Source organism: Crocodylus porosus, unplaced genomic scaffold (assembly GCF_001723895.1).
Source record: "Crocodylus porosus isolate Cpor-Errol unplaced genomic scaffold, CroPor_comp1, whole genome shotgun sequence".
Taxonomy (NCBI): Eukaryota; Metazoa; Chordata; order Crocodylia; family Crocodylidae; genus Crocodylus; species Crocodylus porosus.
In genome coordinates this window covers 5,604,894-5,630,312 of record NW_017728935.1, presented here as the reverse complement: position 1 = coordinate 5,630,312, position 25,419 = coordinate 5,604,894, and the positions used below count along the sequence as shown (strand labels likewise).

At 42.0% G+C, this 25,419-nt stretch overlaps 1 protein-coding gene across 6 annotated transcripts in view; it reads right to left on the bottom strand.

Annotated features, from left to right (window-relative positions):
• Nucleotides 1-111: 111 nt before the first annotated feature.
• The window catches only part of CSDE1 (cold shock domain containing E1), a 25,637-nt gene continuing 329 nt past the window's right edge, over nucleotides 112-25,419 (bottom strand). The window contains exons 2-21 of one of the 6 annotated variants that reach the window (XM_019546784.1): nucleotides 22,200-22,610; nucleotides 16,406-16,604; nucleotides 15,661-15,770; nucleotides 15,213-15,305; nucleotides 14,568-14,665; nucleotides 14,123-14,204; nucleotides 13,599-13,727; nucleotides 13,300-13,425; nucleotides 11,680-11,892; nucleotides 9,957-10,097; nucleotides 9,709-9,867; nucleotides 8,964-9,071; nucleotides 8,290-8,465; nucleotides 7,281-7,393; nucleotides 6,396-6,515; nucleotides 6,091-6,269; nucleotides 4,771-4,934; nucleotides 3,394-3,526; nucleotides 1,440-1,514; nucleotides 112-586 (exon numbers count right to left, since the gene is read on the bottom strand). In XM_019546784.1, the coding sequence (XP_019402329.1) occupies nucleotides 1,467-1,514; nucleotides 3,394-3,526; nucleotides 4,771-4,934; nucleotides 6,091-6,269; nucleotides 6,396-6,515; nucleotides 7,281-7,393; nucleotides 8,290-8,465; nucleotides 8,964-9,071; nucleotides 9,709-9,867; nucleotides 9,957-10,097; nucleotides 11,680-11,892; nucleotides 13,300-13,425; nucleotides 13,599-13,727; nucleotides 14,123-14,204; nucleotides 14,568-14,665; nucleotides 15,213-15,305; nucleotides 15,661-15,770; nucleotides 16,406-16,604 (2,391 nt within the window). In that variant the 5' untranslated portion in view covers nucleotides 22,200-22,610 and the 3' untranslated portion in view covers nucleotides 112-586; nucleotides 1,440-1,466. Of the gene's footprint in view, nucleotides 1,515-3,393; nucleotides 3,527-4,770; nucleotides 4,935-6,090; nucleotides 6,270-6,395; nucleotides 6,516-7,280; nucleotides 7,394-8,289; nucleotides 8,466-8,963; nucleotides 9,072-9,708; nucleotides 9,868-9,956; nucleotides 10,098-11,679; nucleotides 11,893-13,299; nucleotides 13,426-13,598; nucleotides 13,728-14,122; nucleotides 14,205-14,567; nucleotides 14,666-15,212; nucleotides 15,306-15,660; nucleotides 15,771-16,405; nucleotides 16,605-18,907; nucleotides 19,500-22,199; nucleotides 22,611-25,419 lie in introns of those variants that run through there. The other 5 variants (XM_019546782.1, XM_019546786.1, XM_019546785.1 and 2 more) reach the window with 5 other exon arrangements.

Here is a 25,419-nt window from a genome sequence, read left to right as displayed (position 1 = left end):
GCGCTGCACGTGCCGTAGCTGCTTCCGGCTCACCCCCTCTCCCCGGCGGAGCGCAGGCAGCCTCCACGGCCCGGCCCAGCCCCGCAGGAAGGAGGAGACGGGACCACAGTGGAGGCTTTTTCCAAAATCAGTAAAACTTTATTCTATTTCCATTCTTTGCCGTTAACAGAAAACTCGGAGAAAGCAATGTTTGTTTTTTTTACAAAGAGAACGCGTCTCCCAGAGAAGAAAACCCTAAATTTAGAATAGAGGGAACGTGGGGGGAACCAAAAAAATAAAATAAAAGAAAATAAAATAAAAACCCAGGAAAAAAAAAAAAAAAAAGAAGTCCAACACACAGTACTGCCCTCTATTCAAAGAAAATAAATCTTGATCTTTTTGGTTAAACTGATACTTAGACCAAATCAGTTTCTCACTTGATAAAGTGTGACAGGGAAGATGGGAGTGGGTGGGAAGGACAAAAATAATAATAATAATAATAAAAAAAAAAAAAGCACACAGACATCAACTATTTCACCTTGATGAAAGTCTCAATACAGCTATGGAAAGCCTAAGTATTTATTCTTTTACAGTACACTGGTGCCAGCTGCAAAAAAGAAAAAAAAAATGTATTCACATCAGGCACAACTTTTAAGTTTAAATCAGTAAAAGAAACTGGGTTTAGAAGCTGCAGTGTTCTAAGCAGCAGCAGATTTGTGCATTGTTTTTAAATATATTTAAATTACCACGCTGATGGCACACCTCGGCCTTATGAAATTCTGCAGAAAGTTACAAAAAAGTTAGGTCTACTCTGGAAGAGGCTTTCATTGAGATCTACCAAAACTCTGCTTGCTTGAATGGACTCGAGTTTAAATGAGATATGAAAAACCATGTAACATTTGGCCATCAAACTTAAGGAGATTATCTGAATTCTCATACAGATTTTTTATATATATAAAAAAAGTCAATATATTCCACCCTCATAAGGTCCTCAGAATTAGAGCAGAATGAATGAGAAGCAAACCTCCTCCCCCTTTGGAAAGGAAGATAACAACTGAGAGCCAAGGCATGAAAACACCTTGGCCAAATTAATGAAGGTAGAGTATACGCACTTTTAGTGCAGAATTCCATAAGGTCTATCAGAGTAAGACTGTCTATAATGTTTACTTACATAGGCAATGTAGATTTGCAGTTACCAGTTGCGTTAAATGCACCATTCAAAAAAAAAATCAAATAAAAAAATAAAAAAAATAAAAAAAGCTTCTAAAATGTGATACTATAAGGCGCCACCTTAAGTTCTCCAGGATGCAACTGTGCATAATTTTAAAATGGTTTCATAAATTTATTTTTTTAAACATAACACAAGGTGTTAAAACTGGTGTAATAGCATCTTAGAATTTAGAAGGGATGAACAGGAAGATATTCAGTACCCTTCACCAGCCCCCACCACTTGATCGTACTTCATTATATGTGCTTTGTGGAATCCGTTAGTCTATAACACCAGCTTGACGGATCTTTCTCTCTGCACCAAATCCCTGCAACAACAGAAAGCCTTGTTAGTTTTACCAGTACATGTTACTTAACACTACAACCATGAGAGTAAGCTGTAACACAGTCTTTTAGAAGTTGCTGTCATGCCTAAAAGGTAGTTCCCACTGCTTGCCGACAGAGTGTTGGAAGGACACTGTAGCCATGCTGCTGAGAGGTCAGTCTCTACAGCCTGAAGTCTGGAGTAACTATGACAGAAGGCAACATGGGTGCAGAGGCACAGCCACCCCAGTCTGTGTCCTGGGTTCCAGGGCTGGGCCGGGCTGGGCCAGGCCAGCAGCAGTCACTGTTCTTGTGCCCTGGTCACTCATCACTCGTTACACGCATGGGTGTGCATTCTGCTGCCATTATTCAGCATATAACCCTATTTTTCACTTCCTTGTTTTGCATTAACAGATTCTACAGGACAGGGTTAATCTTAGTCCGTACTAAACAACAGACCACTCAGGGAAAGACCAGTTACCTACTATTATACCACCCACTCTTCTTTGAGCTGTGGGACACGTACATCTTGTACAACTGGGATCAGACTCTTACGGTTGACAGCATCCAGTCCCAGTGCTTTTAGAACCCTACTTCACACCCCCAGGTAGGGAATTTACAAGGGCATTTAGAATGACAGTCCAGGTGGAGTCTCCCTCCTGATGAATAAAGCAGCTCTGCTCTGTTGGTGCGTGTTGGCAACAGAGCACAGACATACATAGGTGATGTCTGCATGACGACCCTTCCAAGATGGAAGCTTGGTCAGTAAATCTATTAAGATGCATCTGGCAAACAGCTGTACTGAGCACCACACGGACAACTTGCAGATTTAAGGAACAGGACTACTGCTGCTCAAGCTCTAGGAGAATGAGCCAAAGACCAGGCAGAACTAACCCTGCTAAGTAAGGCACATTTTTATACTGCTGGACACTGACTAAACATCATTTGCAAGAATACTGCTTGATCCTTTGCAAAGGCCAGCCTAAGTATATTCCAAAAGGCTCCCTCCGCTTAAATCAAAACTTCCGCATACTGCAGTCAGGTACATGGGGGTTGTTTCCCTTTGGACCGAGTTATGCTTTGACAAGAGAACTGAGGAGTTATTTTATGCTGTTGATACCACATGGACCGAAACTTGGGATAAGCCTCAAGAATAAATCCACCCTCAAAAACCTAAATAAGAAGGAACCTAACATGAAAGACCTCAATATCCTTTGGGCCGGTGCAATGGCCGTTAAGAAAGGCCATCTTCATTTCTAGGTGGCAAAAGGCTCACTGGTGGCAAAAGGCCCACCAACTCTTAAAACTATCTTCACGTTGCAGAAAGGTGAGGGTCTTGAAGGGGGGAGGGAGGGAGGAGGGGGAAAAGCTCTTCCACTCTTAAAGCCGAGTCTGAAGGAAGATGTCCTCCTTTGGGAGCAGTGTGTTTTTAGCTCCACCATTGAGGCAGATTCTAGTCAGAGAGCCCAGAGGCTTTAAAATTCCTCACTCTTTGTGGCAAATAGCCTACCAACTGATTGACAGCTCCACTTGTGAGAAACCCTCATTCTTCACCTCTTGCACTTTAGTAACTGTTTGACAGGGTGTCTCCTACCTAAGATCTGAATGCCTGACTAGCAGCGGGATTTCCCCGAGGGACACATCCACTTCACCGTCAGGAAGTGGCTCGACTTGAAGATGACAGAACCTTTTTTTCCTGTTGGCAATGAAGTCTGCTCCTGCTCCAGGCATGGAACTACACAGGTACACCTCCGACCAGAAGAATCTGATCTCACATGAATCAAAAGGACAATATTATCTGGACTTCCAACGAAAGACTCGAGATCACAATGTTTAGATGCCTTGTGTACTGGTTAAGCAATACGGCACACCAGGTTAACATACCTTTGAGTTATCAGGTCCCCTTGGCTGACGAAGGACTGTTAGGCGAGGAGCACTGGCATCATCCACATTAATGCTCTTCAGACGGTTAACAAGTCTATCAGGACGTGGAGCAGCAACAGCCTTAGCGCCTTCACTGTAAAAGGAAATAAAGCCAGTTACCTGGAGCAGCCATCAAACACTTGCTAACGTGTGCTTCAGAATACTTAGGGAGGATCTTGCTGACTGTTGCTGGGTTAAGCATTCCACAAATGGCTGTAGCCCTCCTCTCAGGTGAACCAAGCCTGATGAACCCAGAGGCTGACTAGTTCTCACTCCAATACAAGGTCGCTTTCTTACTTGTTTTGCTTGTGGAGGTTCTCATGGCTGTAAAAGCCTTAGGTACTTAGCTACCAGAGTAAAAGGGCTTTTTAAAAATAAATAAATAAATAAAAAATTTCATAGTTTAAAAACTCAAAAAACTGGAGCAGGCTGTTCAGCTAAAAACCTGTATCCTGAGGTCAGCATGGTTATCCTGCATGTCATTTGCCCACGCTGCATTCCCCACCCCCATACATTTTTCTTCTATTTCTCCACTTTCTAGCCACTTCAGGCAAAAGCACTTCTTTCCCAAATTAACCTGTGTGCTCCCTCGAGAAAGACCCGAACTGAACGCGTGTCATTTGACACCTACTCTATGGAGCTACCCAACAGCAAGTGGGAAGAGGCTGATGTACACATGCAGCACTATTCACTGGCATAACTGGTAGGTGGCTGCTTCCTGCACTACGAAACCTATCGTGTAGGTGTGCGAACAGTGGCATTTCCTGCTCATTGGTGTAGGAATTCTTTGTACGTGACAAATAGCAAAGTAAAGGAAGAAAAAAAAAAAAAAAATGGGGTTTTTCTCTGTTATTCAGCAAACTCACTGTAACTGCTGAATGTGCTGCATGTGTTCATCAACCTCTTTCCACTCACTGTCAGGTAGGTCCATAGGAGTAGGTTGCAAATGACACTTTCACTTTGGGTCCTTCTCGAGGGAACACACGTTAAATTATTCAACAACAAATATATAATTCCAACCATGATTCAAGAGCTAGGAGTCAGACTGCCTGCTCCAATTTCATCCTTTACTTTGCTATTTGTTCACCTTCACGTTTGTCACATAAAAAGAATTCCTACACCAATGAGCAGGAAATGCCACTGTCTGCACACATACACGATAGGTTTCATAATGCACGAAGCAGCCACCTACCAGTTCTGCCAGTAAATAGTATAAAAGCAAATGAGGCTAGTGATACGTCTTCTTATAACTAGGAAAGCATGGGCGTTCTGTTATTGCCATAGAGACTGACTACTTAAAACTGCTCTCAGTTACACCAGGTAATTTCAGGTCCTCACCAGACTCGCCACACATTACAGGCACTGCATTTCCCTGTGCGCTGATTCAGGATCACAGAGAACTCCACTTCATCCCCAGCCTGTAGTTCCACACCATCTTGAACTTCTTTGACATGAAAAAACAGCTTTTTGCTGTCACCAACTTCATAGTTAATGAAGCCAAACTGAAACGAGAATTCACATTAATTCACTTGAAGTGTACTAGCATATTCACTTATAACCTATAAACAGAACAGGAGTGTAGAGGGATAGAAGATATGGGCAAAATTTAAAAATAAAAGAATTCCTAGCACACTTCCCAAACATATTTAGACACTTCAGGAACAACAAATTTGTGAAAGCTGCCAGGGGCTGGTGCATCTGGCCTTTGTGTGGGCTTGGAATCCTAAATCAATACATCAGTCTTTGAACATGCTGGCCTAATGCTGACCATACTCGCAACTTTCTGCAGGAAACATGTCACACACGAGCCTCTGTCCAATTCCAATCATTCCTTAAATCGGGGGGCACAAAGAAAAAACAAAAGGTCCAAAGGTGAGATAAGGGACATATCTAAAACGCGTGGTATAAAATTCCTGTTCACACAAGAAAAACGTGAACACCCAGTGAAATAAACCAAGTCTGCTGCCCGTGTTCCCTCCACCCTCCCAGATTATGTATGCATCTTGGGACAGTTCATTCCCCAATGTTTACACCTTTCCCCAGTTCTAATTTAGCAAAGGTTATACACCTGCTGAGCTCAAGAGATTAGTCCTTCTACTTCCAAAACCCATAACTGCATGATGAAAGGAACTTCTCTCTCAGCCAAAATACACATTTGTTTACGTCTGTCCGCTACAGGACAACAAGCAGAAACAAATTTTTAAAAGTTGACTAATTACACCATTTGTTCCAATCTGGAACTGTAACTCCTGTATTTCTCCAAGACAGAGGCTGCCCTCCCCCTAGAGTCAGTCACGTAGGGAATTTCCGATTATCATACCACCCTCGTCACTTGAGTCCCATAGCAAGACATCACAGACGGTTGGATTTAACAGTACTTTGGAGTTGGATTCACCAAGGGCAAAAAAGCGGGACCTTGTGGCTCCTGCCTTGGGGAACCATGACTGGACATATAGTAGGCACATCCTTTATCCCCTATACATTTTTCCTTTTGAAAAGGAAAAAAACCAAAACCAAAACAAAAAAACACCACGAATCAAATCTCAACAGTATTTCAGCTTTATAAAAATGTTTGAACCAGGTTTCCATCTGACTACTACCAATGCAGGCAATTTGACAGATACTCAAGTCTCGTCTGAAGGAAAGCATTACACAAACCTGATCTTTCACACACTCCACAGTGGCCCTCCGGAAAGGTGCAATGTTCACAGCCATTGTCTGCCCATTCTGACCAAGGACGCAGAGCTGGAACTTGACCGTTTCACCCTTCTGCAGGCAGTCACCCTTGTTTGCCATCCCAACAATTCCAAATGGATAAAACTCTCCTTTCATCTCCCCTAGTGGAAAGGCGGCAGAACAAGCTCAATTAAATTAAGACACATCAAGTGCAAAGAGCAGATTCATTAAAACTGAATCTTCACCACACAATGGTTAGAAAACGCCAGGTAAGACTTGCTGCTTACCATCCTCCATAACCTCAATCATTCCCTGGTATTCAGTCTGTGTAGGGTCTACACTTCGGAGGGGACGAATTACTTTACCCGAATAAACAGTTGGATCAGCTTCCTCAGTGATACCATTCACTGCAAGACAAGAATTGAGCCGTTACATTTGTTCTGCACAGTGTTTTTGTATGGAAGCTTTGCGCCCCCTGCCCCGCCAGTCTGCACAACTCCCAGCAACTCAACAAAAAGCAGCTGCTCTTTATTTAGCAGCAAGTCTGAAATACTGTATTCCGCAGGGGACAGACAAGCGCCAACCAAGAATCCAGAAGTTTCTGGCATCTGGACAACGATTCAGAAGCCAAAAGGATTCTTACTCTTGTCTAGCGGGAGCCAACCTTTTCAGCAGGGGTACCATGAAATAGCCGCCAACCCCCTTCCCCAAGCACCACTCCAATCCCCTTCCTCTGCCCACTCTCCTGCTCTGCCTTCTGCTTCTGGGTTGCCTGTCCCCTCACCTGATCAGTTGTGTGCCACATGGGGGCTGCCCGTGCCACAGGTGGGCCACCCCTGCTCTAGCCCATGGCAGTCTAATTAGGAGAGCGAGTGCAAGTCGTCCTGAAGCATTCCAAACACTTCCAGTGTAGCCAAGGAACCTGAACTCTACAGCAGGACAACAACCGAAACTCTGCAAACGGTGTCTGTCCAAAGCAGTATTCAGTGTTTTTACTTTAGTTTTCTTGGAAACCTTACAGCAAAGTCCCAGTTACAGCTCACTCAAGAGCAAAGGAATTACACGCCCAATTAATACATCAGGAGCAAAGGCACTTTTGATCCCAGCAGACCACGAAACTGTGCTCATCCACCCCAAAAACTGTTCAGGGAGAAGTTCACAATTAGTCTTACCTGCATGTGTTTTGTTCACCTTTTCTGCACTGACTTTGTTTCCTTTGCCTTTTGATAAGCTATACTCGACTGCATCCCCAAGTTCCAGACTATCAATGTCACCACAGAATTCACTGCAGGGAAGAAGTTACATACGTTTTACTTCAGCTGTGTGCTGACCTAACAGCTCTGCCCACTCAGCATCTATGCTGAATAATCAGGACCTCTGTTATAGTCACCTTAATTAATAACTAGTATTTGTAAGAGATTACGATTTGGACGCAAGGGCTTGCTCAGTGCCTTGACAATGCTACATGAATTGCTGCAGGAGAAAAATGCCATTTATCTATGAATCTATTCACTGGAGTGGAGTACAATATGCTTTCCATCAAAGCCAGCATCAGCAGTCAAGGTTATGGATTACTAGCCCCTTTGAGCAAAATCCATATCCCAAGTAAGTTTAAAAAAAAAAAAATCATGATAAATGCACAGTAAGTTTCTAATACTTATCCATGAGGGCTTAAGTTAGCATAGCTGGAAAAAACTGAACCTGCACAGAGAACACCACACTAAACATACCCACTGTATTAAAAAGAATGCTCCCAACCCCAAGAGCTTTTCTAATTCCCTGAAGTCACTTTTGCCTTCCTGGGGAGTTCAGTTTTTGGAAACTAAACCAAGTCACGTTATTGTTCTATTGTCCTACACTTCTCATTGCATCTCTTCAGTTGATTGAAGCGACTCAGAAAAGTAACAGGTCTTTCCTATTACTCTTAAAGGACAGCCTCTCTAAGTGATGCAAGTGTATCTTTGTACCAGGAAAGCCCTAGTCTGCCTAAGCCATGACTACCAAAACAAGGCAAACGTACCGTCCTCTAGTAGCATGCATCTTGGAACACCTAATAACAGTAAAGCCTTCTGTGGCCCCATCAAAAATGGTTACAGAAAGCCACTTTTTTCAGACGCGTGGACCCGTGCACACAAAGTGTAGAAAACAGGTCAACACATCTGCACAGAAGAAAACACTCACCTGTAATGGAAGAAGATCTCCTTATCATGATTGGCTGTTTCAATAAACCCGAAGTTATCTTTCAGGGCTGCCACATACCCTACAAGCCTCTTGGAGCTGTAGTTGCGACCAAGCATTCTGACAGAAACAGCTGTCTGCAGACCAGTTCTCTTCACTTCACAGACACTGAACTCGACCTGTTAGAGGGAGGTTTCTCAAAAGCCAGGCAGACAAATGCAAGTTTTTCCTGGGTGGCATACTGAACATCCTGAAGGAGGAGGAATCTCAGATGTCTGCCCAAACATTATAAAAATTCCCAACTCCTTGTTCCATTCCAAACAGTGAGCTCAAGAGAAGCCAAGGGGTGGCATGCCGTGTCAGTTCCCTTGACCCTTCCAAATAAGGCAGAGGCAGCAGCTCTCCCCCACTGTTTACCTCTGACCAGTGGTCGCCTCTATCTTCAAAGGAGTTTAAGGGCCACAATTCAGCCCACTGCAGTTCAGGCATTCTGAGGGACTCCCTGCCCCCACCGCCCAGAAGCAGCTCCCTACTGTACATGGGCTGTCTTCTAGGTCTTAGCTCCCTCTCTACCCGTCTTCCCCCCACTTTTAGACCAACAGCCTGTCATAGTTATAGCAAAGCTCACATTGAATAACCCACAGAAAGAGACCAACTGTACATATAAGTATTATTGCCTTATCTCCTATTTGAGGATTAGTAGATCCTTCCACATCCTTGGCCTGATAAGGAATGGTCAGTTTTACTCCACAGTCATCATAAGCAATTACTCCCTCTTCAGCTTCCTAAAGACAAAACAGCACAAGTCAGTTACAAAAAACGGACACAAATTACCTTTTTCCTCAACTTAACACCAGTTAATGTAAAAACAAAATTCCACAGGATCTGTCTGCTAACTAAATGACACTCATAATTCAAAACCTTAGAGTAAGAACCCAAATGGAGTAATTCAAATAACCAACTCCATTTTTACCAAGGCAACTTTTTTTTTTTTTAAATTTTATTTTTAAGTTTACAAAGCGTATTGGTATTCTGAAATTTCAACGGAATGCTTTTTAACGTGCACACCGTTTAAACCTACACAAATAACTGACGCTCAAAAGGCACAGGTCTTTGCTTTAGCCACAGACTTCATTTCTGTAAATTCCAGTATCCTGAACAGCGTCAGCTACCTAGCAGTTTCACCTGAGGCTCCTAAATACTGAAGTCAATGATTACCATACCATATATTGTGCCTTCATTACTCAAGTTTCAGTCAAATACCTTTTTAGCTAGACATTTTTTTTTTTTTTTTTTATTAGTTATGCAGATTTATCACTCATAAACAGGCAAGCATATCCAGAATCAAGGCTCTAGTTTCTACACGTTTTCAACCCTCCAAAACCACAAAAAATAATTTTATGTCTACAAAACCAGCACTACCTTTTCTTTGCCTTTATTTGGGCTAGTGGCTTTGGCAGAAGTGGCTTCTTTTTCTATGGTGCCCACAAAGCGGTGATCTGACTGTGTATGGAATGACACTGTGCCCTTAGGAAGCTTTTTAATCCTTATAGCATGATTTCTTTGGGCAGACAGCATGTCCTGAAGAACAAATTCATAGCAGCTTAGAGAATGAGTGGGTATTGACATTTAAAACAGCCATCATTTTTAGAACAGGTAATTTTACTCACAGGGACAACAGTAAACTCTACTTCATCTGAAATGTGGAGCTGGTTTCCATCCATGATTTCACTGAAGTGAAAGAACATGCGCGCATCCCGGTCAACGCACTTAATGAAACCAAAGCCATCTCGCATTGCTGCAATCACACCCTGGGGACAGACAAATACATGGTTCAAGCCAGTGAAAGGCAGCTGCATGCATAGTGCCTCTTGTGCACAGACAGCCCTACAGAGATAATATGTGCACATATTCCCTTACAAATTGTAGTGCTCAAACCAAAGGGCAGAAGAAGTTCTGAAGCGACCCACCTAATTTGCCACTTCAAAGTCTCTCACTGTGAAGATGAAGGAAGCGTAAGTACAGACCTACACACCAGTTAGAAGAACTATAACTCAAGTCATCTTTCTTCTTTTCTCCAATTCCCAGCTACAGAATAGCAGCATGAAACCTCTTGCAGAGTGGTTCAGCTAAGTTAACCTGCCACAACCTGAAACAAGCTGCAAATACCAGCCTACTTCTAGACCTCGGAAGGATCCAGAAGTCACCTATTGTAGAGATTCTGTGCAGGGACACCAGACCTCATCTTTTTTTTGTCAACGATACAGGTCAGATGCTAAGGCTTTGATCTGAACAGCACTCGTCCCTGATGCTTTAAATATGCAGTCTTGTGACAGGCGGAACAAAGTATTCTCTTTCACCACTAACATTTTCCCCTAGAGGATCCAGGCACATCTCCACAAGACCCCTAATCTGCGCTGAAAGCACCTACTAATTCTTCCTTTGCTCCCTTAAGCAATGCCAGAAGAGGAGCCAGGGGAGCACCTTAAAGAAGGAGTGAGTGAGTTTCTAAAGTGCCACTCTGCCCCCTGCTGTCTACCTAACTTCAGATTAGCATGCCTAACCATCTGTCTAAGGGAACACAAGTTGTCCCTTCTTCAGACAATTAGTACTGCTGGCCAGATAAAAAAGAAGTCAGAGTTACTGAAGTCACTAACACAAGCTGTCCTACGATCAAAAAATCCTCTCAAATCTCACCCTTCCACCAGATCTCAGTTAAGATGTCCCACGTACATAGAGCCCGAATCACAGAAGTCTTCACAAGAACTTCTAAGAGCAAGGTAAAATCTTGCAGCAGGTCTGCTCTTTAAATCCAGACATCTGTTCCTTGGCCTGTACCACTAATAAAGACAGCATTCAGAACAGCTCCTATAAACCCCAGTCTGAACTTGACTGACTTGGGGCTTGTTTGATTCTTAAAAAAGAAGAAGTCCAAAAAGAGCCAATCTGTTCTCGGAGAGGTGTACTCCCAGTTACTCAGTATTGAAACTGTTGCCATTAGTTTTACTGATAATCAGGATGCTATTTTAAATAGGCACCCTGAAGATAAAACCACAAACTCATGTTCTGGTTTGAGAAAGAGCCACTCATAGTGACTGAGGTCACTATGCATGTACACACACGAGCATATTTCGTTTAGAATAAGCCATTAAAACAACACTAGTTACGGGAGAGAACACAAATGAACATCCACTTTAGACGCTCCACATTCCTTTTATAAGAATCACCTTTCAGTGAAGATGCGGTGAGATTCCCTAGGACACATCACCCTCATTAAGTGTTTAAATGAAACCTTCTCAGACTATACTGATAAAGCCATTATACATTCCACCCCCTTTTTGCCCAGCCTATGCTCAAGTATTCAAAAATCTATAGCTTAAATCAAATACTTGCCATTTCTCTAGTTTCAGTAGTAAACTGGAAAGTATTAGGAAGAACTTCAATATTGGTGGCTCGTTCCAGTTTGTCACGTCGATCTGTTGAAATGTTGAATCTAACATGGTCAGCTTCCAAGAGCGTGACCTTGGATTTTGTATCTTTATCTCCAAACGGAAGTTCCTTAGGAATCACAAAGTCAACTTTGATGCGTCCAGGCAACGGGTCGTTCTGTTGATTGCATGCAAAGGGTAAGTTTTAGATTAAAAAAATCATTCTTCCCAAACTCTAGACTGAACCGTGAAGTAAAATTACAGCACTAGTGTCCTTCCTAAGACCACAGTAAAATCTTAAAGCAGGTCTAGCCTGCAAAATGTTTGCCACTTTTACATTTTCATTCAGAGATCTAAGTACTTTATGAACAGTACTTCCTTGGTGTATAGAAAGACATCAAATCCACCCCTTCCCCCTCAACAGCCATGAAGCCTCGGATGCTGCAGACATACCTTTTTAAGTATCAGTTACTTGAGAGAGAGAGAGAGAGAGAAAGCACATGCAACACCCCTCGCCTCCTGCAAGTGCTGTGCAAGTTACTCATGGCTCATTTAAGATCATTGCCAGTCATTCCAGAGTAAGCCCGTCAGGCTGTGTGCCCTCACTGGGCACTTACTGGCAAAACGGACAGCAACACAGCTTGGAGGGTCTGTGTGTGCAGCTATGTGCATCTTGATCTGGCTTAACACACAGGACAATAAAGGAATGCCTCAGATGGGACGGTTGTTTATATAGTCATGGTCTTGCACATAGGGAAGTCTGGCACAGAGCTGACACAACTGGTCTAGGATTACAGCAAGGCAGCCACAGAAAATGGAAAGACCTCTCCCCCATTCAATTCCCACATTGCTGTTTTCTAAACGGAGAAGGTTTGCTGCTGGGGGCAGTTATCAATAAATTAGAAGTCTTTTAGGTCTCAGTGTCAAACAGAGTATCCCAATTACCCATAAGTTCTCGGACAAACAAGGCAGCAGCAAATGTATGCATGCCACCTTTCGGCACAGCTATCTGCCTCCGCTAAATCTTACTCCAAGCCAAGCATCAAGTTGAGCAAGGTGTGCATTTACTTTAAAAGATGCCCAACTAGCTTTGTTTACCACGTGCGCATTCCCCTTCTCTACTTCAGTCTACCAGATGAAGAAAGGATCTTCTCTTTTCATTTTGCTTCACCCCTTGGGGGGTGGGAGGAGAAATCTACCGTCTTGAACTTCCTTAATTTATGTTTCCATGATGCCAACTCAACTTGACAAGCAGTAACTACCTTCTAACTGTACAACAGTCACCTTAATTCTCTCTCTCTTCAACCTTCCCTTCTAGTAACTATATATAATTAGTGTATAGCAAATGTAAATTTAGTTTTAAAAATGGTTACAGGGCTAAGATGCTAGAGCCTTTAGGTAAGCTGTTGGATATAAGGACTCAGCTGCACTCAACATCAGTTTCTTACACATCAGAACAGAACCTAGAAGCAGCAGACAGCAGCTACTTACAATCTTTAATACAGGAAAGCTGTTCTGCTATTTTGACCAGTGTTGAAAGATTAATTATTGCACGTGAGAATTTCAAGGAAATACTGATGTTTACCTGATTTTTGTTGGGTACTTTTGGAATTACTTTGGTTACAGTTCCTTCAAAGTGTTCAATACTGATATCTTCAAAAATAACAGTCCCTTGTGGCAATAGTCTTACATCCGTTGCAACTTCTTTACCCTACAGGCAGAAAATGAGCGGCACTCGTAAGGAAAACAAATATAAATAACCAGAAACTTGTATGTATATGTTACTACCTTAAAAAAAAAAAAAAAAAGACATTTGAAAATAAAACACATTTTTACAGTTATGTACTAGAATCTTCTCTTCAGTTTTACTGGCTTTGGTCTTACATTTCTGTCTTTGATTGTAAACTCCACATCGTCACCAGGCTGTAAGGCTTCTAGATCACCTTTAAATTCACTATAGTGAAAGAATATCTCTTTTACGACATCACCCCTTTCAATAAATCCAAAGGCTTCCTAAGAGAAGAACACAAAATATTGAGCAAACAGTCAAACTACCTAATTACCAAGACAACAGGCTCTGGACTGATCAAAACAAACTTTTAAAAATACCAACAAAGAAAGAAAAAAGTCTATCAATAAAAAGCTATCAAGCTTTAAGTATTTCCAGATAATTTGCAATGATTAGAACATAGGTATAAGTTGTATCTTTCAAATTAAAAGACAACAGAAGACAAAGACAAAAGAATAAAAAGAAAACAGTCAACATAACCAGGTGTCTCGGGTAACTTAATTCTTGTACGAAAAACATGTTTGTACCCTAGTCCTGCACTGTTCCAAGGGCCCAGTTTACTCCATAAACACCACTTCCTCAAACTAGTTTTTAAAATTAAGAATTAAGTGCCACTTACCTTCATGGCACAAACTACTCCTTGACAACGGGCTTGTTTCTTTTTCAAAAGCATGATGTTACGAGCACTTACAGCACCAGTACTAGCAAAGGTGGAGGGGAGGGGAAAAAAGAGAGAGGTACAATCAGAATTTCAAATTTTAGCAAACTTTTTGCCACATGCCCATCAAGGTTGAGGGATCCCAGTGGCTCTGCTGCTTGCCCTTGATCAGCTGGGAGGCAGAAGCCACAATTTTAAGTACGCTATGCTTTTTATCTCCTGGCTGATCAGAAGCAAGTGGTGGGGCCCCTTTGCCAAATCGGGGGCAGTGGGAGGGGAGGGGAGGAACATGTGGCAAAAAGATCAAAAATAAAAGGAACTACCACGCAGTGCACTTCTGGCGCAATTTAGGTAAATCCCTGACCATTAGGGTAGAGTATAGTCAGGAAATGAAAGCATCACTTACTGCTTATTTGTGTCAATTATGAAGTTTATTTTATCTCCAGTTTCTAGCTGTACGTTCCCTTCAACGTCTTCAGGTGTGTAAGTCAGGTAAAACACTTCCTGTGAATTAGCATTCACCATCATTAATCTAGTTGCAAATTGTTTTTTAAAAACAATTCATTATTTAAATTGAACTTTAAACACATGTTGTGAAAAGCTGGGAAGAGTTAAAGTGTTGCATGCAAAAATGTTTTGCTTTCTCGGTGCTGCTGGTTCTGGCAAATCCATACCCAGCTAATTGAGAAGCTGAAAGATTTGTACAGTGCTACCATCACATTTAAGTCAGGTTCCAAAAAGGTAAAAAAAAAAGGAAAAATTAAATCCAAAAAAATAAAAATGCTAATAGTTAACATTAATTGACATTAAGTCAGCTGATGATTTTAAGAGAAAGAATCTGTATCTACATATCTTAATTCTTCAAAGATATTACTGCCAAATACATTGACAAAGATACAGGCATGCTGTTTCCATATCTCTAATAAAATTGCACTTTTAGAGAAAAGTTTTAGATTTGATTAAGCTATCTACTTTACACCGTGCCAAGTATTTGTTTTTAGACCACACTGGTGGATCAGTCAAGAGTTTAAATAAAATACGTGAGTTTTACCCCATTACGTTCGTAGCATACACTCCCTGTAGGACTCTGACCCGGGGCAGCTGGAGATTTACTCTCTAAATTGTGAGGAACAGCACACACAACCTACCAGTACAAAAAAACATTGCTAGTCATTCCAGAAGCACCACTGTGCAATACAAACTGAATTTTAAATATCCTCTACTCTGCACTCAGGGATGCACTTTAAATATAATCCGAAAGAGGAGGCCATGCCGCAGAATTTCACACTTACAGAACTTCTGTAGACTAAGAAGTGGCTAGGATCAGATAAAAACCCCAAACTGAATTTCTGTTTTTCACCCATTTGGCAAAACCCAAAATTTTTTTTTTCCAATTTAACTGAAAAATGTAACCACATTTAGCATGCATATGTCCTTTTGAATTGGAATAAAATGGATGCAAATGATGTGCACATAGATTAAACAACATAGCCACTAACTTGTCCATTTATTCGCTCTTCAGGTAAGATTTCTGGCTTTATCTTCACCAATTTAACAGCAATGGGTTTTCCAGTTCGGCGGTCAGAAGACACTTCAAATTCAACATCATCTACAAGAGATTCAGACTCTGAAGTTCCACATGATTACGTGACTCAACAGCATTTATTAGTTCACATTTGTCTGACCACCACAAATTAAATAATTTGCCACCATAGATTAACTGGTCTCTTAATGACTGGTTTGTTTTAAAGATCTGCCCCTGGCTCCTCTGCCTGATCCTCCATTGGCCTCATAAACACTAAACTAGGCTAGGTTTCGTGAGAGATTTGTCATGACATCCTGTTTTAGACATTTAATGCCATATCCAGCAGGAGCAGAAAAATGACCATGCTTCCTGTACTGAAACATGATCAGTAATGCTCAAGGAAGTTGTTGAACTGCACCTGGGAAATCTACAGCTCATGAATCAGAGACACTGCTTATCTTATTTTCTTCACCCTGACCACATAAATTTGTCCCATCTAATACCCTCTGAGGGTAGCCACAACAGCACTGCTAGCAAAGAAGGCATAAGCCCTAGTTATTACAGCAGGATTCTCTCAGTTGCAGACTTCAGATTCAACAGGCAACAACTATATGGTCCTGTAAGTGTGGTGGACTGCACAGTTGCAAATTACAAGAGTATGCTCTGAACACGAAATTAAGAGGGGCAGGGGGAGGAGCACTTATCAGTTGACAGATTACCTCCTACTTTAAGCTCCTGTAAGTTGCCATTGTACTGCGAACAGTGGAAGAACAGTCTAGCTTGCCGTTCTGAGCACTGAATGAAGCCATACGAGGTCAGCAGTTTTTCAATAACCCCCGTTTCACGCAGTGCTGCCGAAGTACCATTGGGGTAGCCGTTGTGTCCATTGTTGTGGAGAAGGTTTGGATCAAAGCTCATCTAGCATTAGAATAAAGACAGAAGAGACCTTCACTATCCCAAGAGGGGGGAAAAAGCAGCTTACCTTTCCCACTTGCCAAAGGACCTTACACAATTAGCACCAGCGTATTATCAGAGACCAACAGACCTTGTTTTGGAAAGACAGAATAAAAGGAATACAATATTTTTCCAGTCATGGCTGAATCCTGTTTATCGCTACTCAGGCAAAAGCTACAGTTTTAGCCCTGTCATAGCCAGGCACATTAGCAGCAGCCGTTTTTGGCTGGTTGGGCAAAATCTACTGCTAATTAAGCAGATGCCATGAAAAGGTTAAAACTATGATGATGCGGAGTGCACTCTTTTACCTCCTCCCTCTCCACAGCCATAGAAAATAGCAGAGCTCTAGCAACTGTTACAACAGCCCTGTGCTCTTATTCCAGCAGAGACATCAGCCTCCCAGTTAAAGATGTATACCCCAATTTGGAGAACCCATCTGGGGGCGGGTGGGGGGAATATGAGGTGTAAAAGTAAATATGGTAAATCTGACACAAACAGCTTGTATGTTAAAACATGTGGCAACAAGTATATAGGATTTTCTGCCAGTTCTCCAAAACGGGGGGGAAAAAATCCCTCTAAAATGGTTTATTTAGCTGAGACAACTTCAGATTTGGAAAACCAATAGATTTAACAAAAATAGGCTGTATTGATGACATAAAACTAAATCTTTGACTTAACACAAACAAGTTTTATTTTAAAAATACCCAAAAACATCAGGTTGCTTGATAAATGCTCTACGCAGTGCCCTCTACGAACGTATTCCCCGCTTACTCTTTTACATCTGTCAGCATTAACAGAGAATTACCATCCTTCTTAAATTTAATGTGCTTTCACCAGTTAAGGTAATACAACTGTTTAAAAAAAAAAAAAAATTGAGCCTTAGCGGTATTAATATTATTTCCACGCTGAACTAGTCTCCAGGCTTACGTTTTAAGCGGACCTAAAGCGGCCTTTTAAGAATCCAGGTCTAGTTAAAATGTTGTATAAATAACACACACACATTAAACATCTAGATATCCAGTGACATGCAGGAGCCGGGAACTCTATAAAAGAGCTTGATTTAAGTCAGTAAAAGTTAATCCAACCACCCTTTAACATTTCATCCCCAAGAAATCTTACATGCACTTCCTTCTAAAAATAAAGGGTTAACCAGCACTCTTCAAACACTGCTTACTTACGTTTATAAAACGTTAACAGAAAATTTATTGCAAAGGTTCCAACATCCAGGTTTTGCAACTTTAAAATGGAAATACATTATATATTTTTTAAACTAACACTACTTACAAGTTAGTGCTTACAAACAGCCTGAAAATGTGTTACAAGAACTGTAATACTGATTTCTCCAAATAGCACACTCAAGACAAGTTGCGCTCCACATGCATTTTGAACACTACAACGAATGTTTTCAGGCACTGCAGTTCCCAATGCTTTCCTTTGTGTTATCAGGTATCTATATTCTAGTTTGTTGCAACTTCAAGCAGAAGAATTCACAATTAGTTAACTTTACATTTACTAGACCCGGAAGGTTTTGGAACAGCTTAAAGAGAGCTAGCTTGTATACAGCAAAAGAAAGTCATTTTAATTCACTAAAGTACGCTGTTAGAAACCATTCATATTACACTGGATACTAACAAGAGTGATGTTACTGAACTTGAGGGGCACAAAAAAGCTGGCTGTGAATGCTCAAACAAGTATATACGCTATTAAGCAGAATTAACATTAAATCCAGGGCAACAGCCACACACTTGGAATGGCCGAGTGCTGCTCTCTAAGAAATCACAATAGTGCTCTGCATGGTGCCACAAGAGAAGGGACAATTCACAACCCCAAAAGGTCCACATTTGCAGCTTCCCAAGAGGACGTTACCTGGAAGCATGTTACAGATCTGTTGTTCTCTTTCGAAAGAAATTTGCAGTGGGTGACGATGGGAACCACAAAGTGCTACTTTCCTACCCTCCTTCAGATTATACTTGCTTTGCCTCCAAGTCAATGACACTCTGCCCTGAGAGTGCATAGGGCACAAGAGGCAGTTGCACACATGGCAGCTGAGAAGAGTGGGGAATAGTAATGCTTGAGTGATAACAGCTCTGAAATAAATACCCCTAAGCTTTCCAGTTGGCTTAGAAGGAACTGGATTCTTTTACTTGTTGAAAGCATTTGGTATTAGAAGAGTTAGAAAGTGAGAACATGGTGTTCAAGACAGACAGTTCCCAAGATCCCCCATGCTTCTGAAACACACAGGTGCATAGACTGCTACCCTGACTTACAGATCTCTGATACAGGGGGGTCCTCTTCTGTTTTTTAGACCCAGATGAGGTAGAAGATGAGGAGAAAGATAAAGGAAGAGAAGGTGGGGGAGCTGCAGGAGGGGGGAGAGGATCTGATGACACAGTATAATGGTTCTCCATCTCACACAGCTGTGATAACATAGTATAATGTTATAACTAGTCAATATTTGGCACAACTTTAAAAACACATCCAAGTCACTGCTAATCAAGTCCATGTCCTTTAAGAGGTTACACTAATTAGAACTTTACATTGGACTACTAGATCAACATGCCACTGGCCTTCACAGATTTCTGCAAAGTTTTCAAGGACAAGAGTGTGGAGGCCATTTCTAGTTCTCTTCTTCCTCACTTCCCACTCGCAGTGTGGCTCAAAGCGGTAAAGGTATGGCCAGGCCATGCAGAAAGCCAAAAGTCACAAAGACAAGACACCCATTGGAGGTATTATGCATGAAACAAAACACAGTTGCTACAACATTACACACGTGCTATTCAGTTCAGCTGCAGTTGTAACAGCACTGCTAAAAACCCGCTAAGCCATGCAGAGCCCTTTCCATCACGGTCTGTTTTCCAGCAAGAGCACAACTGGCGATATTCTACTAGCCTCCTTTCCCTTGCATGATATAAAAAGCTGAGCAAAACAGGTTTATTTCAAAGGAAGCTGTGGCACATCCCTCAAACTGAACCTGCAGCACCAACAGCTCAAATAGGCCCCAGTAAGACTGTGGGAGCCATAAATCAAATGCAGGATTAGCTTCCCCCCCACCTTTTTTTTTTTTTTTTGGGGGGGGGGGGTGGAGAGGAAGGAAGGACACAACTAAATTCCCCGTCACCAGAGTGTTTCTCCAGAGTCCAGACACTCAGTGGTATACTAGCATGCCTGCTAACGAGCAGTCATACTTAAGACTCAGAAAACCAGGCGCAATTGAGATAACCCATGTCTTGAGGAAAAAGTTTTGCTTTTATCTCTATTCATTTTCCTGCTTGTTGCTGAAAATTCCCTTAGACTGGAACAGCAGAACAGATGAGGCCAACTCCGAAGAGCTCCTACATGCCCGCAACTCCCAACAACAGTAAATAAAAGTTGCAGGTACTCAACAGCTCACCCAATCTGATCCTCTGTGCAATTCCTAGAACTAACTGTACCCTACTGTTAGCTGGTATGACAACTATTCTCCACTTGGTATACGGTACTCCAGCAACTTCGCTAACAGCCCTAGTTTAGGAACTTAATCTTGCTGCCAAACACATTTACCATGTTGTTAGAAAGCCAAGAAGCAGGCTATAGAATGATGTCCTCTTGCACAAAGCTAGAGTACAAGTTAGAATACCACACTGTTCTGATTATATAAGCCATTATGTACAAATTAAGTAACTACTAACACTTAATCTTAACTCTATATACACTGTTCCTATTTCATCACTATTAAGACTCTACCTTATCAAATGATGCCCCGAACACATCATATCATGTTTAAATTTATCTAAACGCTTGATGCTCACCACAGCATTTGGGAAAAAGTATTAGGTACTAAGAATACATTATAATCCTTAGAGAATACCCAAAGAACTTCCGGCAAAAATGCTGGTATAGGCTATGTATTTGGAAGTCTAGTCAAATGCAAAATTCTTAATGCCAGCATCCACCTGGACTACAAATGCTCCAACACATTTGTGTTCTCCTCACAGGTTAAACTTAGGGTGATGTGGCATGTTCTCTGCAACAGCTGCAAATCACTGGAATGTAGCAAGTCTGAGACGGAACAAATCTACAGTTTCATGAGGATATTTAACATGCTAAGCTGCTTGAATTGCCTCCTATTATTTTAACAGCACTTAGTGTTACATTGAACTTGTGGCACCACTCTGGAATGATGCACTACCAGCATAAACTAATTCAGAATTTAGATCCCTGCTCTCTCCACCCTTCAACAGGAGTATCAATACTTGCACGCAGCCTCCCACTGGCTGTCTTTAAGATCTGCAGAGGCCAAAAAAGAAACCTGTATCCTGCAAACAGCCAGCGAGGAGATGGGATGGCTAAGGGAGGGAAACAAAATGGATTTCAAAGTGAAACTCACCCAGTGACAGCAGAGGTCAAGCCACTAACTCATTCTGAAAGAGGTCCCGAGAGGACAGTCACCTTCACTGCTAAGAGCACTCCGTCCCCCCACAGTCCTCACAATGTGTCAACAATTAACCCTTCCCATTTCATAAATTTACCTGTCAGAGAGGTTTCTGTACCAGAGATAGCCATCACTAATGAAACTCTATTGAAATTGTATTGACAGAAGTTATGTAGTTCAGAATAACCAACGCCAACCAGGTAAAGATCTTGCTGTCATTTTTCTAGCTCAGACTAGGTTGCTGCTTTAGGTCAATTGAGTTAATCGGGTTTGATTTTAAAAGGAGTGCTACAACAGTATAAAATAATTTAATGACGGGCCAAAAGATGATAAATTCATTCAGACTGGAGAGGCGTTGTCTAAGTCGATACTAACACAGGGAATGGGGTAGAATATGGTATAGGAAACTCCATATTCTTTCCCGTTTGCCATATTTGTTTGGCAAGCCCAACTTCATTTTATAATACTGCACAAGTAAACTCAACTGAACTAAACAAAGACAACCTATCACCTCACATAGGTTACTTGTACTGTCTCAGCACAAAAGGTGCCCTTTAGACAGATTCCATTAGGGGCCAGATCAAAGACCCTGGAACGGTTGGTTGCACTAGTGCATAAAAGTTACATTTGGCTTGATTTGGGCAACACAAGCCAGATGCTTTTGGCTGGACCGGACTCATGGTTACTATTTATCTTAAGTGTTCGCTACCAGTGGAAGACTTCTCTCAAGTCTCACCTGCCACCTTACCAAATAGAATTCCAAAATCCTGCAATACCACCATTTAAAAACAGATTCCTCCTCCACCTGCCCCGTGTGATCCAGATATATCAGTTCATTCTGCTTTACATCAAAGACAGCTGAAGAAAACAGATGCTTTGGGAAATGTCCGTATCCACAAGACTGCTTTCTGTTATTAGCCAAATATCAGCAGTCATATGTGACAATCTATGCAGACCCCACAAGTATTCTAAAAAAAATGCAAGTATAATGGAATTTGGTGCCATAAATTCTACCTTCATATAGCTGAAACCAAGACTAACCTATGCAAAAGCAGAATTTAATTAACAACTCCTATTTAAATTTAATGCCGAACAATCACATGATTTGGAAGAATTTAGAGCTGTTTATGAATAGTACATGCACCAACCTCGCAGTGATATTCAAATATTGCACTTTCAGTAGTATTTGCTGATTCTTCTGTTTCAGCGCACGTTTCAAAGGATGAAGATTGTTACGATTAAAAAAAAGAAAACAGAAAAAAAAAAAAAAACTAGCGAGAGAAAGTGATCTATCAAGCTAATAAAGAATATAACGGCTGCTGTACTGGGCAGTTTCAGCACAGCACTGGAGAAAACAAGGACTATTAGCAGCGTTGGGACGTGCTTTTTTTGAAGCTGTTGAGTAGGCACAAACTTCTTGTTTCAGATCAAGTGTTGTGTCTTCAGTGTAAGTTTACTCTTCTTTGGTCTTATTTTGTTGTTACGATGTAGGTTCCTTTCCTGATCTGAACTTGAAGCAGCAGTTTCAGGTGGTAAATTCTGTTCTGTTACACTTCATACTGGAAAAGAAAAAGAAACACTTTTTAAGCACAACTTTGAAAGAAGACACATCACAGATTGTCCCAAAGAGTTCCTACAACCAGATACTTTGCCACTACCTTAATGCTGCAGGTTTGTTCCATGTCGGGAAAGATAATTTACTTTTACAGATGTACTCTAGTATTCCTGGTTTTGGTCTTGGATTCCCCAGAGGGTCCACCTCCAACCAAAGTGGAAAAGAAATGTTTCCAACACATGACGGTCTCTTCAGATCCAGTAAGGCTTTCCCAGAAAGCTCCCAGTTTTTATTTATACATAACAACAAAACAGCAACCTTGCTTTGATCAGCTTCAGGTGAATGAGGGGCATATTTTAATACAAATCTAAATCTCTCACTCCGATTTATGATGCTCATTTGACAGCATTTTAGGTGTATTCATTAATCAGTTAAATCAACAAGCCTCCGTGCAAGTAGCAAACGGTTTTCTACGCAGCAGCAGGGAGAGAACAAAACCTTGAACTAGAGCATCACTGTAGACATAACAGACCAGTCAGGTACAGGGTGGTACCAAAAAATCCTTTTTCTATGATGCTGTATATATTTCTGGTTCCTAGTACAGGTCTGCATTTCCCAGAAGACAAACAGAAATCAACATCCAACACATAAGATTATGTGAAAGTCTGAAGGAACAGTAGAAAGAGCTTTTCTTCAAGTAAAATTTGGGCATTTCTCTAAGCTACTTAAAACAGGAGTATATCCTGTTCACCCATTCTCAGTTCACCAGCAGGAAAAAAACAAACACACAGTGAATTCCCATAATCCCCTGACAGTTGGCTGGCAAAGGAGACTCGCTCAGCATGTGCTAGGAGTAATTTCTGCAGCATCACCCTCCATTTCTCTGAAAGGCTTGAAATGGACAGCTACTCCAGAGAACTTAGTACCCCGTCTTCCCACCTGGGAGAGAGTTCCCTGTGTAATACTGACTCGTTTATTGATGTGAACTCATCTCTATGAAGGGAAAGGCTCTGCTCGCCTGAACCCATAGCTCTATCACAGCTGTGTTGCCAAGGAGACAGGAGATGGTTAGCAAATGATGCAGCAGCAGAGCACCTCTGTGCAGGTCAGACCTCTACTGCACCCCCAACCTAACGACATTATCAGCAGGGAGAGAGGCAAAGCCATCTTTTGTACTGTCACGAGAGCTCCAGATGCAGACTGAGTCCAGGCCCCCATGACAGGGAGAATCTAGGCAGCAATCAAAGCCCAGGATCCCTCTTCATATTTTTTGGATAAAGTGAGTGAAAATTTTAAGTGAAAAGCGGGGAGGAATGTTATTTTTTCCCCAAGCAACCTTTAGTAGTAGTCAGCACACTCAAGTCAGGAAGAAAATATGGGTGCGTGTGGTGTGTGGTACCTTCCACCCCCTTAACCCTGAGCACCAAAAACAGCTCTATAGTGCTGAATGACTCACTGTTTTGAGCCTTTATAGCTGTAAATAAGGCTTCCAAATATAAAAAAAAATTCCCCCCATATTTTCTGTGCCCTTAAAACAGACGAGCAAAATAATTCTCCCTTTCTGTGCATGACTACGCCAGAAAACAAGGCAGGTTTTTTCCCCCCCTTTTTTAAGAAAACATTTTTTAACATTTGTTTTACTATAGGTAAGATCTCGTGTTAATACTTGATCAGGAACAGGTTACTTCTGTTCACATTTCATATGTGCACACGTGCGTGCCTCAGCTCTGCACTTAATCCAATTTGTTGCAACAGCTTAAGCAAAACACCAGCCAAATTATGCAGGCATTTAGGAAGTGTTTCTGGCAAATGCAGTCTAAGCATGATTTTAGACCTCTCCACTCCAAAAGACTACCTGACTTTATACCTGGAATAAGTCAGAGAGACACAGAAAAAAAGTAGTCAACTAAGAAGTTTTTGGAAGGTGTGTACGTAAGGTCAAGTGAACCCCAAACCTAGCTCTTTGTTTACTTGCTCAAAACGTGGACCCCGTGTTGTTCTGACAGTGGCCAGTTGTCAAGACCACAACATGACAAGTACCGATAACACCACTTTGGATCTCATTATAGACATTACAGGCTCACATCTTTGCAGAAGATGACATGGGAAAAGCAAGGGCAACAAGGAACAGACAGATGATCTAGAAATGAGTCAGGATTACTTTATAAAAAATATTTTTTCCTGCCAAGTTCATCTGAGATGCTGGTACTGCACGTGGCTACTTTTACACTTGAACTTTGTAGGGACATGACAGATCTGCCAGGAGAAGATTCAGAACAATGCCTTGTCGTAAAGAGGAGACGACCCAAGGGTTAATTTGAAGATAAACTGGACGCGAGTCTTCACTTGGATAAGCCTGCTGAGTTGGGTGGGAAAATAAGTAGGTGCCCCATGATCTTGGCAAAGGCTGTCAGGGAGACGGAGCGTAAGAAAACCTATGTCTGCATGTGCCTCAAATGCTTGACTTTCCACCTCAGCTGCTATAAATACTGCTTCCCCCCCCCCGGGTAAACACCCAGAGCAGCTGCCCAGCCCAAGTCACGCTAGGCTCCACACTGGTGTATTTACAACCAGGGGGATTAGCCTACAGAGTGAGAGTAGCCGCTTTGTTCACAACCCAAAGTGGGGCCATGTGCAGGCAGCCCAGGCCCTGCTCAGACCCGGGAGGCTCGACATCCATTTTGTGGCATGCGGCCGGGGGAGGGCGGGCCCAAGCCCCCGAGTGCGCGCCCCGCGCGGATGGCTGTGGACGGGTCGGGGGAGGCGACGCGGAGGGGGGCGAGGCGGGCGCGTTCCCGAGCGCAGGGCGCTGC